The sequence below is a fragment of the Balaenoptera musculus genome, chromosome X, assembly GCF_009873245.2.
Source record: "Balaenoptera musculus isolate JJ_BM4_2016_0621 chromosome X, mBalMus1.pri.v3, whole genome shotgun sequence".
NCBI classification, from domain to species: Eukaryota; Metazoa; Chordata; class Mammalia; order Artiodactyla; family Balaenopteridae; genus Balaenoptera; species Balaenoptera musculus.
In genome coordinates this window covers 23572851-23585969 of record NC_045806.1, presented here as the reverse complement: position 1 = coordinate 23585969, position 13119 = coordinate 23572851, and the positions used below count along the sequence as shown (strand labels likewise).

The 13119-nt window shown below is 43.1% G+C and overlaps 1 protein-coding gene across 1 annotated transcript; it reads left to right on the top strand.

The window, feature by feature from the left end:
- The first annotated feature begins 879 nt into the window (after window positions 1-879).
- Window positions 880-1926, top strand: LOC118888932 (melanoma-associated antigen B10-like). The gene is made up of 2 exons (XM_036840459.1): window positions 880-1021; window positions 1136-1926. Exons 1-2 carry the CDS (start codon window positions 880-882, stop codon window positions 1924-1926), a joined length of 933 nt encoding a protein of 310 aa, XP_036696354.1.
- Window positions 1927-13119: the final 11193 nt, after the last annotated feature.

Here is a 13119-nt window from a genome sequence, read left to right as displayed (position 1 = left end):
GAATTGCAGGAACATGCCTCCTTAGAGCAAAGGAGACATCATAGAACCCCCGCTCCAATTCGCCGCGTGCTAAAAGGCTAGCGGCATAACAGTTAGGTCCAACGCACTGTCAGTTCTGTCTCGGGGTCTCAGGGAATGAAGACGTTGATCTGAGGCTGGTGGTCTCAGATCAACAGAGGAAAACATCCCAGGCTTTATTTGGCGTCAAGGAGAGGAGACTGAGCGCGGACTGAAGGCACGCTCAACCCGGCACACACACTTTCTGTCCCTGTGGTCCACCCTGGGAGGCCCCGGGCAGGGCTGTCAATCTCCGGCGGGGGCCGGGGTGGGGGGGGGCGGCTTGGCCTGGTGGGGGTGGCGACATGAGCGACGACTGAAAACCCTAACAAAGGGGGGTCCCATCAAACCCTGCTCCTGTTGTCAGCTCTGGAAGGCCCCAGCAGGGGTGGCCCGCTAAGGCTCTCCCTCATTTCCTCCTGGGGTGGGGGGTGGGGTTTAGGGAGGGAAGGCCATTGGTGGAAGGAGTTTAGCTTCAGAGCGGTAAAGGGGAGGATGGCCGGGCCCTGCCAACAGTTGACAGAATGATCCTAAATGTGAACTGAGAGGATTATAGAGGGGACCACACAGAGCCTAGACCTGCCAGCCCAAGGCACACTGACTTCTCTGCAGGGGTCTCAGAGGACAGGCTGATCAGAAAAGGAGCCCTTTGGGTCCTAGTGCAGTGACCTCACAGAAACCTGCAGAGGTGGCCTTGGTTAAAGCCAGGGAGAAATCTCCCCGCTGAAGGTGCTCACAGCATCTCCTTGTCCCTCCCCCAGCTGCCCTCATTGCCTGCCTTCCTGCCCACACTCCCACCTGCTGGCCCTGACCTGTGTCATCATGCCTCGGGGGCAAAAGAGTAAGCGCCGTGCCCGTGAGAAACGCCACCAGGCCCGGAGTGAGGCTCAGCGTCTCCAAGATGCTCAGGCCCCTGCAGCAGAGGAAGAAGAGTCTCTCTCCTCCCCCACCCCTCCTCTTGGTGGTAATCTCCAGAGCTCCCCTGCTTCTGGGTCAGATAGAAGATCCCAGGGGTCTCGGAAAGCCCCATCCACTACCACTACTTCTGCAGGTGTTTCATGCACAAGAGCTGATGAAGGTGCCAAGAGCCAAGATGAAGAAAAACCAAGCACCTCTCAGGCATCACTCAGCACTGATTTTTCCTGCAGAACCGCTGCAGACCAGAAGGCAATTCTGTTGGTGCAATTCCTGCTGCGCAAGTATAACATGAGAGAGCCCATTACAAAGGAGGGTATGCTGAAGCATGTCATCGGAAAGTACAAGGAGCACTTCCACGACATCCTCAGGAGAGCCTCTGAGCTGACGGTGCTGGCTTTTGGCATTGATGTGAAGGAAGTCGATCCCACCAGGCACTGCTATGCCCTTGTCAGCAAATTTCAGCGCACCAGTGATGACAGGATGACGGGTGAGGAGATCATGCCCAAGACCGGCCTCCTTATGACAGTCCTCTGTGTGATCTTCATGAAGGGCAACTGCGCCACTGAGGAGGATATCTGGGAAGTACTCAATGTGATGGGGATATATGCTGGAAAGAAGCACTTCATCCATGGGGAGCCCAAGAAGCTCATCACCAAAGATTTGGTGCAGGAAAGGTACCTGGAGTACCGCCAGGTGCCCAACAGTGATCCTCCACGCTATGAGTTCCTGTGGGGCCCGAGAGCCCTGGCTGAAACCAGCAAGATGAAAGTCCTTGAATTCTTGGCCAAGATTCATGATACGGTCCCCAGTGCCTTCCCACTCTTGTATGAAGAGGCTTTGAGAGATGAGGAAGAGAGAGCCCGAGCCAGATTTGCAGCTATGCTTCTCACTGGTGCTGTGGCCAGTGTGCATTCCGGGGCCGACTTCCGGGGCAGCTTCTCCCACCTGTAGTGAAACCTGAAGCACCTTCCTGCAGTAGTGTAGGGACTGAGGTGGTGTTGGAGGGATCACAGTGAATAGCATATTAGAATAACTTACAGATTTATGTTTTGTTGTTGAAGGTTTTCAAATGTTGCTTCTTCTTTAAAAAAGTTTAATTAGCTTCAGAATCTAAGTGTATGAATGATACTGGTTACATACTTAATGCTGTTTATGAAGTTTAAGAGTAATAGTTTTGCCATTTTATTAAACAAATAGGGTAACCTTCCATCTTTTTTAGTGACCTGGAACAAGAAAAGATAGCATTGTAATAGGCATTTCCTTAGAAATGTGAAAGAAATTAGCAGTAAAATAGTTGGGATCAAAAAATAGAGAAAAAAGTAAAAGATGGTCAATTCTTGGTTTCCCTTATTCCTTGTATTTTGCTGTTCTGTAAAATAAAAGTTATACACCTGAACTTGCTTCGTTTATTCAATAATGTAGGAGAAATAAAATCATAATAAATTATTCACTTTTTCCCCCCTCAAACATTAATTGAGCATCTGCTCTTTGGAAGGCTCCATGGTAGTATGCGGGGTGGTAAGAAAAAGAAGACTGAGCCTTTTCCCATTGAATTAGAGTCTAGCAGCAGCTAACATATAAGGAAGATGGTGAGATGCCCTCTAAGACAAAAAAGACAAGCAAAAAAAAAAAGGATGAGGGGGAGGGGGAGGGCCAGATGAAAGCACTCAAGTATAAATGTCCTGAGGCAAGAAAACTTGGAGCCTTGGAAAAACCTCAAGTCCTTCAGTGAGAGGTAATTTTCAGTTAAGATGGGTGGTGGGTCAGAGGAGGGTGTGTGAGGGTGGTGAGCAAGGGCCAGACCCTTGCGTGGTGTGTCTCAGAGTTGAGAAACTAAGCCTCCGATGGAGAACTGCTTTTAGCGGTTATTTTGGGATCATGGATTAACCAGAGAGAAATCTCCACCTGGGGAGGGAGTGGAAGGTACCCTGTGCTCTTGTCCCAGTGCAAGAAAACACAGTGCACAAACTAGGTGTTTTATCCACATCATCACCAAGGAGATTCTGATAAATAAGGGTGATACTTCATTGAGGTGGGATGCCAAGAAGCCACTGTGCCCATATCCTCTCTTTAACCTGGACTGGGAGAAACAGAGCCTGCTCCATTAGTAGGGTATTTTAACTGGGTTAATGTGAGTAAAATTTGGCAACCCCTATGGGAGGGCTTGATTTTGGTAGGGGTTAAATGAATGAAAATAGGGGTGATTTGGATCCAAGGGCAGCTGGGAGGGAGAGAAGGAGTTGGTTCTTGACACACATTTAGCCTTGAGTTGCATCCAGATGGGGAGGATTCCCCAACATCCAAATTAAATAATACACCCTCTAAGGGGCATGACTTACTAAGGTATATTTTCTTGTTAAGCAGAATTTTTGGCTGAGTTGATGTTCAGTGTCCTATAGCACTGCATATTCTCAGATATCTCCTCGTTTAAAACAACAGCAAAACAAAACAAAAAATCTCGGCAGGAGGGTTGGTATTATCTGGGTCAAAAAATCATGGCAAAAATTGCCACTCTTTAAAGTTTCAATGCACACCAGTCACTGTGCCAGGTGTTTTACATACATTATACACATTCCAACAGTCCTAGAAGACAGAGCTTATCAAACACACTTCAATGAGGAAGAATCCGAGGCTCACAGAATTTGGTAATGTGCTGAGTTCACATAGCTAGTGACAGGGCAAAACTAGAGCCCTGGTCGAAATTCCTCCAGAGCCCATACTGTTCCACTCCTCCCAGCCTGAGGCAGCCCTTCTGTCTCTTAATTCATTTCTCTTCTCACTGCTCCATGATGTCTCTCAGGCAATAAGAAAGAGGAGCTTGTAGCCAAAATACTAAAAGCAGGACTAAAGAAGGAAGGTGAAAATGAGAATCAGACACAATTTGGGGATTGTCTGTGGGCTTCGTTTACCTAGGATCCTCCTGCCCCTCGCCCCAGGGTTCCCTGAGAGCTGACTGCCCCGGTCCCGGCACGTGTGTCCGGTCCCTGCACTTTCCCGCGTTACGGCGCCCTTCCCCTGGGTCTTCCCCAGTCAGTGTGCCCTCGTGTCCAGACTGGAAGCTGACCTGCTGGCCAGCTCTTCTCTGCGTCTTCCTCTGGAGGCTGCACTCAGCTCCCAGAGGAGCAGACAGCCCACATCCCCTGCCCTCCCCTGACTCGGAGCATCCCGACTCCCTGCAGATCCCGTTCCTCACCGTGGACCCCTGTGACAGCAGCTGCCCTTTCCATGTAACTGTTCACTTCAGACAGTGACGTTTAGACACCTCCTCATCCCCACTGGGTGCCTCCACCACATTCTCAGTGTTTTCAAACCTGCTGGTGACTAGACTCAGATTTGGCATAGAATCTACTGGTTGTTAGGGTAATAACCCTGAAGTTAGAGAGGAGGTTTTGGAAACCACCCTGGCATTTGCAGTAGGATTTTAATGGGCTGAATTATTTGAGATTGGCCACTGACCACATACTAATGATTGAGTTTACCTTTTTGGTCAAAACCAAAGCCTCCTCCATAAGAAGTAGATGAGAAAAGATCATCTACGTAGACAGAATTCCTAAAAACTCAGGTGTACTTCTAGGAGGTGGAGAATGGTTCTGTGGCAGACGTGCCATCCTTGATAAGAAAACAAAAAGTCAACATTCTTCCACTGCCTCTTGTCTCTCTGTTTGCCCCTGAGGAAAATTTTGGTTTTAAGTAATAGTACAAATGCTCTTATTGCCCCCAGATTCTAATAGTATGGATAAGTCACAATTCCCCTTCCCTATCACATTCCTCTAAAATTCATCCCTCTCCTCAGAAGCAACCACAATTAAAATTTTGTGTTATTTTAAAATTGATTCTAGACTTTTTCTTACATAGATGTGTTATAAAAATACATTGTGAGTTTCTTAATATACATGGATAACAGTGTACATATTGTCCCGCCTCTTGCCCTTGTCACTCACTAAAACGAATGCAGGGTCTTTCCCTGAGAGCACATATAGATTCATCTCACTCTTTTAACTACTCCCAAGTATTCTAAAGTGTGTATGTGCCATAATTAATTTAAACATTCTCCTTCTGACGGACACATAAATTATTTCCCATTTGTTGCTATGATTAATAGAACTCGTATCAACATTACTGAGCATGAATTCTTGGGCAAATATGTATGTTTTCTTATAGGAAATACATAGCAAAGTGCAAACTGGATTGAATTGGAAAGAATGTGATGACTGTAAATTTTTATGAATATTGCTGATACTCTGTTCAAATAAAGCTGTACTGATTCATATTCTCACATATTAATGTATGTAATTTGCACTCTCACAGGCATTTTATTTTATCAACCTTTTAAATTTTGGTCAAACTTTTAGGTGAAAACATATTGTCTCACTGTTATTTTAATTTCCAGGTTTTCTAAGTAGGTTGAGCAGAAAATTAACTTAATCCCTCATCCATAGAAAGTGGGATTTCTTCAGTGATGCTTTGAGTATCAGAATTCCTCTGGGCATGCTTTAAAATTCTGAAATGTCAATACGATTTTTCTCTTTACTTTGAGAAAGAAGGATTTGATCAGAACGACCAGGTGTCAGTGAATGGGTTCAGACAGAACACCCCCAGCCAATGAGGAACATTAGAAAGAACCGGGGAGAGAGCAGTGACCCGAGTCCATGAGAGGGAATATGAAGTCCAGAGAGGCCAGAATTTCATGACACAACCTGTTATCTAACTGGTCTATAGCAGCTATAAACATTTTAGACTTAGGGCCTCTTATTCCAACTTAAGCCTTCCCCAGAAATCCAATCTGTGATTTGAAGGCAGTTAGGATGCTGTATGGTAGCCATTATTTTTGGACTACACTCATCCTATTCCTACAGCTTAGCCTTGTCTGAAACTCTACCAAATTACTTTGGGTGTTCAAAGAGGATGCTCCCCTCTGGCTATTCAATATTTAAAAGTCTCCCAGCCATGTTTGTCTTCCAATAGTTGTTCAGCTCACTGCTCTCCAGTATTTTTTTTTAACTCCTCTGGTAGTTGCTCTTTGCCCAGCCCCATGGAGTCCTGCCCTTTACGTGAGCAGCTTAATGTTCAGTGAAAGATCCAAGGGGACCTTCTACAGATTTCTGGAGCATTAACTCCACCCAGCTCTCTTCTCTCCACCAACTTGCCCTGCAAATTTCAGCAGCTTTACTATTCCCAAACTCTACTTACTGTATCCTCAGTTCAATGAGTCCACTGTGCTCTGTTGTGGCTTATCCTCCTTGCACTGCAGTCTAGACATTGCCTCTAAGCAGAAATACAGGGTCATTTGGGGAGCCTACCTCATCTACTTTCCTACTTTTTGGGATCATAATCTTGTGCTGACTGTTTTCCAGTCACTTCATATATTCTGCCTATTTTGAAAGTTGTTTACAGCAACTAACGTGGAAGTCCTCCTGAATATTTTATAATGGCAATTTTTAAAAACGTTTTATTTCAAACTACTTTTAGACTTATAGAAAAGTTGCAAAAATAGCGCAGAGAGTTTATCCCTCATCCAGCCTTGTCCATTGTTAACATCTTAGGTAACCATCATACAAGTACCAGAACAAGGAAATTATTGTTGTCTTAGTAGCATTAACCAAACTAACTACCTCATTTAAACTTCATAATTTTTTCCACTATTATCCTTTCTAAAGATCCTTATCAGTGCCCCCACATTGCGTTTAGTTGTTATTTCTCCCTGGACTCCTACAATCTACAATAGTTCCTCAGTCTTTCCTGCTTTTTCAATACACCATCAGCCCTGAAGAGTATCGATCAGTTATTTTGTTGAATGTCCATCACTTTAGGCCTATCTGGTATCTTCTCATTACTGGACTGAGGTCATAGTTCCTTGGAAAGAACCACAGAGGGTCTTCCTTGGTGGCACAGTGGTTAAGAATCCGCCTGCCAATGCAGGGGACACAGGTTCGAGCCCTGGTCCAGGAAGATCCCACATGCCGCGGAGAAGTTAAACCCGCGTGCCACTACTGGGCCTGTGCTCTAGAGCCCGTGAGCCACAACTACTGAGACCCACGTGCTGCAACTACTGAAACCTGCGCGCCTAGAGCCCGTGGTCCGCAACAAGAGAAGCCACCACAATGAGAAGTCCATGCACCGCAACAAAGAGTAGCCCCCGCTCCCTGCAACTAGGGAGAAGCCCGTGTGCAGCAACGAAGACCCAACACAGCCAAAAATAAATAAATAAAATAATTTATTGGAAAAAAAAAAAAGGAGAACCACAGAAATGGTGCCATTTCTTTCAACAGTGCACCAGTATCACAGGGTTCCTGATTTCAGTGCATCTTATTACTGGCGATATTGACCTTGATCACCTGGTCAAGATGATCTCTGCTGGGCATTTCCACTGTAAAGTTACTATGATTTCTCCTGTAGTCAACAAATATCTTGGAGGAAGATAATTTGAGACAGTGCAAATATGTTCTCTCCTCAGATGCACTGATTGTAGCACCCATCAGTAGATTAAGTATGCAGTAATCACCACTGTGATATACGCCTAATAGTGGCTTCCATTTCCCTTCTTTAAACACTTATTAATTGCAATTCCACTACGAGGAGGAGCTGTCGTGTCTCTTCCTTCTATATATTTAATTATTTATATTGTTATGGACTCAGGAATTTTTTTTATTCTTTGGGTTATAATCCAATATTAGCATTATTTATTTTGTTGCTCAAAGCTTTGGCCATTAAGAGGTCCTTCTCCTAATGTTGTCTTCTTTCAACAATGCTCTCCTCCCCGTATCTTTTGAGAATATTCTTTTTTTTTCTGGTTCTACAAGATGTTCCAAGCTCATTTTGATTTTTTCCATCTCAGCCCTGAAAGAACCACCTTTCCAAGGATCCTTGGTTCCTTTTATAGAAGAATGATGCTTAAGAAACCAAGATCTTGTCTCTAGGTATGCTGATTACTACTGGAATGTCATTGTTTCTAGGCCCTCTCAGCAGCCAGGACTGGGAAATATTTGTGTATTAACCCATGTATACACACATATCTATTTTTATATCTGTGTGTGTGTCTGTAATGAGTTTATACTAATACCTCAGATTCCAGTTTAACACCATAGGAATCATTTTAATCTCCCCAGTTTATTTAATTGTAATTTCTTTCTCCAATTGTAAGAAATCTTAGTTTTATTGTCAACAACTTATTTACTTATTTGTTCAATTCTAGTATTCACATAAATTAGTTTCAGAATGTCTTATCAATGCCTCTATGAGAAACACATTTACTGACTACATAACATTTGTGCACAGTTCTTTTCGTTTTTATCCTTTTAAGCACCCAGTCAAGTCATTGTTTTCTAAGGTTATTTGGGTTAGTTCTTTCCCCCTTACCTTCAGTATAGTTATGTTATTGATTTTTATTACTGGTAGTTTCATTTGCTAGTGTTTGTATCTCATGTTGGGTTTCTCCCACATCCTGATTGGTTTTAAATATTCATTTATTAATGGCAGCATTTCTTAACCAAATATTTATTTCTATTGATTAATGCTTTACCAACAGACATCATCATACACACAGTAGGTGACCTCATAATATCCATATCAGCTGGCTGTGATCATAAGGATGTGCCAAAAATATGCATCCAGATATTTAAATTAGAAAAATCTGTTTGTCTTGTGCATTCCAGGGGTACTTTGTTTATTCAGGTGAATGCCTCATATTTATTCACTTTTTTCCACATACTAATACACGTACAATGGCTAAAATGTTTTACATTGCTGCACATACCAGAGCTCAACCTGATCTTATGCACTGGGCTTAATTCTTGAAGGCAAGAAATTTAATGTCTCCATATGGCCATTAAAACCAGCTGAGGAATTACTATTTGTCATGATGTTGATGATGGGTCCTTTACTGCTTGTGTCTTTTTTTATTATTGTTGCCAAGTAACTGAAAAACTCATGCAGCATTGCTGAGGATAAGACCTTTCCCTATTAAGAAGAAAAAGATGACAGCCTGCTGTGTGAACAATAGGGAAACTACCCTTATCATTCCCAGCACAAACACTTCATCAGTAGGGGTGCATCTTTACAAAAAAAACTCTTTGAAATTTTTCTGTAAAATATTCTGTTCCTGTTCACTGACATGAAACTTTTAGAGCTTTTAAAGAAAAAATAATATGTTAACTGGCAGGAAAAAAAAGGAGATAAAAATCCAGAAAATGTATTACACATCTGTCTTTACCAAATAGTTGGTATCTTAAAACTTCACATTAGGAGAGATAGAAGCAGTTATTATTATCACATGGCATCTTGCCCCACTTAATTCCAGCAAATAAGCCGCCTCTCACTGTGTTGTAGAGAAGGATAGTCTCAAGTCAGATCAAAGGCCAAGTTGTGATTATTGTGAAAAGAAGAGAAGAGGATTGCATACTCTTTTTTTTAGCTATCTATCCTCTCAAGATATAATTTCCCATTTGAAATATTGCTACATGAATGTCAAAAAAGTATCAGATGGTAAAACAGTATCAATAGCTCAACTCTGTGAAAAATAGCCTTTGAAAATGGAGGTCCATGGAAACACAGTTACTAAGCTCTTTCAAACCATATTCTTAGCATTCCACAGTGATTCCTTCAAGAATAAAATTACAGACCTAAACTCTCATCTGACATTTAATCCCTTTTTTATAAATAAGAATTTTTTTCATATAACATGGAAATGTAGAAAATTTATGCTTTTAGATTTATCTTCATGACTTGGATATTATTAAAAGTTAGAGATTAATCTTGCTCTATCCTCAAATGGACAATATGATGCATATGTTTAACTATATTATAAACAAGAATACTATAGGAATTTAATATGTATAGCAAAATTGATGTGTGCCTCTTTAAAGCAGATATTCACCTTTAAATGTTCCCATGTGCTAAAAAATACTGACATCTTTATTCATACAGCCTTTCCCAGGAATAGCTAAAATTCTCCCTTTTCCATGCCCTCTAAAGAGGCAGTTGAATACCATGTGCTGGTTTATTATCAAACAAATGAACAAATATATGATACTATATTTCGAAAAGTAACCCAAACTACTTATTGTACATATGATGAATAGAAATTAATTCTCCCCACCTTCTGGGTATCTAAGTGCATAGTCTTTTACATAAATCACATATTAAAATATACAAGATAAAAATCTTTGAAAAGTTCTAACCTCAAATAAACAAAAATAAAATAAATCCAGTATATATATATATATATTTTTGGCCACTCCGTGTGGCATGCGAGATCGTAGTTCCCGGACCAAGGGTCGAACCCACGTCCCCTACAGTGCAAACACAGTCTTAACCACTGGACTGCCAGGGAAGTCCCAAAAATAAATCCTGTATTAAGACCAGTAACAAAACATATTCAAGTCACGTGATCAATGACAGAATAAATGAGCTTATATTCGTCTCTGATCCAATATTTCATTTCTCCAACCCAATTTTCAAACCAAGAACTGGAATTTTTTAAGGCACTTTATTGTGGTATGATTGACATACAAAAAACTGTGCACTTTTAATGTATACAACTTGATGAATGTAGAGGTAAGAATATATCAATGAAACCATCACCATGATTTATGCCATAAAGCTATCCATGACCTCCAAAAGTTTCCTACTGCCTTTTTATTATATAATAATTATTATTTTGTGATAAAATGCTTAATATAAGATTTACCCTCTTAACAAACTTATAAGTATACAATATAGCATTATTAACTACGCTGTACAGTAGATCTCTAGGTCTTATTCATCTTACATAAACAAAATTTTGTGCCCTCTAATACCTCCCAGTTTCCTTCTCCCTCCAGGCCCTGGCAAACATCATTCTTTTCTCTGCTTCTATGAGTTTGACTATTTTAGATTCCTCTTATAAGTAGTATCGTGTAGTATTTGTCCTTCTATGTCTGGCTTATTTAACTTAGCATAATGTCCTCCAGATCTATCCATGTTGTCACAAATGGCAGGAATTCCTTCCTTTTTAAACGTGAATAATATACCATTTTATGTGTATACTTTATGTGTACATTTCTTCAAACCAAGAACTTGAAAACAGATTCTCCCTCACTAAAGAATAAGGATATCTGTTAGACCCTTTAAAATTTAGAGGTCGGGGGGTGCTTCAAGATGGTGGAGGAGTAAGACGTGGAGATCACCTTCCTCCCCACAAATACATCAGAAATACACGTACATGTGGAACAACTCCTACAGAACACCTACTGAACGCTGGCAGAAGACCTCAGACCTCCCAAAAGGCAAGAAACTCCCCACGTACCTGGGTAGGGCAAAAGAAAAAAGAAAGAACAGAGACAAAAGAATAGGACGGGACCTGCACCAGTGGGAGGGAGCTGTGAAGGAGGAAAGGTTTCCACACACCAGGAAGCCCCTTCGCGGGCGGAGACGGCGGGTGGCGGAGGGGGGAAGCTTCAGAGCCACGGAGGAGAGCGCAGCCACAGGGGTGCGGAGGGCAAAGCGGAGAGATTCCTGCACAGAGGCTCGGCGCCGAGCAGCACTCACCAGCCCGAGAGGCTTGTCTGCTCACCCGCCGGGGCGGGCGGGGGCTGGGAGCTGAGGCTCCGGCTTCGGTCGGATCCCAGGGAGAGGACTGGGGTTGGCTGCGTGAACACAGCCTGAAGGGGCTAGTGCGCCACAGCTAGCCGGGAGGGAGTCCGGGAAAAGTCTGGAGCTGCCGAAGAGGCAAGAGACCATTGTTTTGGGGTGCACGAGGAGTGGGGATTCAGAACACTGCCTAAATGAGCTCCAGAGACGGGCACGAGGTGCAGCTATCAGTGAGGACACCAGAGGCAGGCATGAAATGCTAAGGCTGCTGTTGCAGCCACCAAGAAGCCTGTGTGTGAGCACAGGTCACTATCCACACCTCCCCTCCTGGGAGCCTGTGCAGCCCGCCACTGCCAGGTCCCGTGATCCAGGGACAACTCCGGGAGAACACATGGCACGCCCCAGGCTGTTGCAGCATTATGTCGGCCTCTGCCGCCACAGGCTTGTCCCACATTCTAATTATAACTACGATACCCCTCCCTTCTCCGTGGCCTGAGTGAGCCAGCACCCCCTAATCAGCTGCTACTTTAACCCCCTCCTCTCTGGGTGGGGAATAGATGCCCTTAGGAGACCTACACACAGAGGCAGGGCCAAAACCAAAGCAGAACCACAGAAGCTGTGCAAAAAAAGAAGAGAAAGGGAAATTTCTCCGTGCAGCCTCAGGAGCAGTGGATTAAATCCCCACAGTGAACTTGATGTACCCTGCATCTGTGGAATACCTGAATAGACAATGAATCATACCAAAATTGAGGCAGTGGACTTTGGGAGCAACTGTAGACTTGGGGTTTGCTGTCTGCGACTGACTTGTTTCTGATTTTTATGTTTACCATAGTATAGATTTTAGTACTTGATATCATTGCTGGATTTGTTTATTGGTTTGGTTGCTCTCTTTTATTTTTATTACTTAAAAAAATTTTTTTTATTTTAATGATTTTTTATCTTTAATGATTTTACTTTATTTTATATTTTTATTTTTTAAAATTTATTTATTTATTTTCTTTCTTTTTTTCTACCTCTTCTTCTGAGCCGTGTGGCTGAGAGGGTCTTAGTGCTCCGGGCTGGTGTCAGGCCTGAGCCTCTGATGTGGGAGAGCTGAGTTCAGGACATTGGACCACCAGAGACCTCCTGACCCCATGTAATACCAATAGGCAAGAGATCTCCCAAGATCTCCATCTCAATGCTAAGACCCAGCTCCACTCAACAGCCAGCAAGCTCCAGTGCTGGACACTCCATGCCAAACAACTTGCAAGACAAGAACACAACCCCACCCATTAGCAGAGAGGCTGCCTAAAATCATATTAAGTTCACAGACACCCCAAAACACACCACTGGACACGGCCCTGCCCACCAGAAAGACAATATCCAGCCCCACCCACCAGAACATAGGCACCGGTCCCCTCCACCAGGAAGCCTACACAAGTCCCTGAACCAACTTTACCCACTGGGGGCAGACACTAAAAACAATGGGAACTATGAACCTGTAGACTGCGAAAAGGAGACCCTGAACACAGTAAGTTAAGCAAAATGAGAAGACAGAGGAACATGCCGCAGATTAAAGAGCAAGGTAAAAACCCACCA

What these genes read in the sequence shown, in the direction of transcription:
- LOC118888932 (XM_036840459.1), top strand. Translation starts at nt 880, where the DNA reads ATGCCTCGGGGGCAAAAGAGTAAGCGCCGTGCCCGTGAGAAACGCCAC. An exon ending in CCCCACCCCTCCTCTTGGTG is followed by an intron (nt 1,022 to 1,135) that starts GTAATCTCCAGA and finishes GAGCTGATGAAG; the next exon opens with GTGCCAAGAGCCAAGATGAA.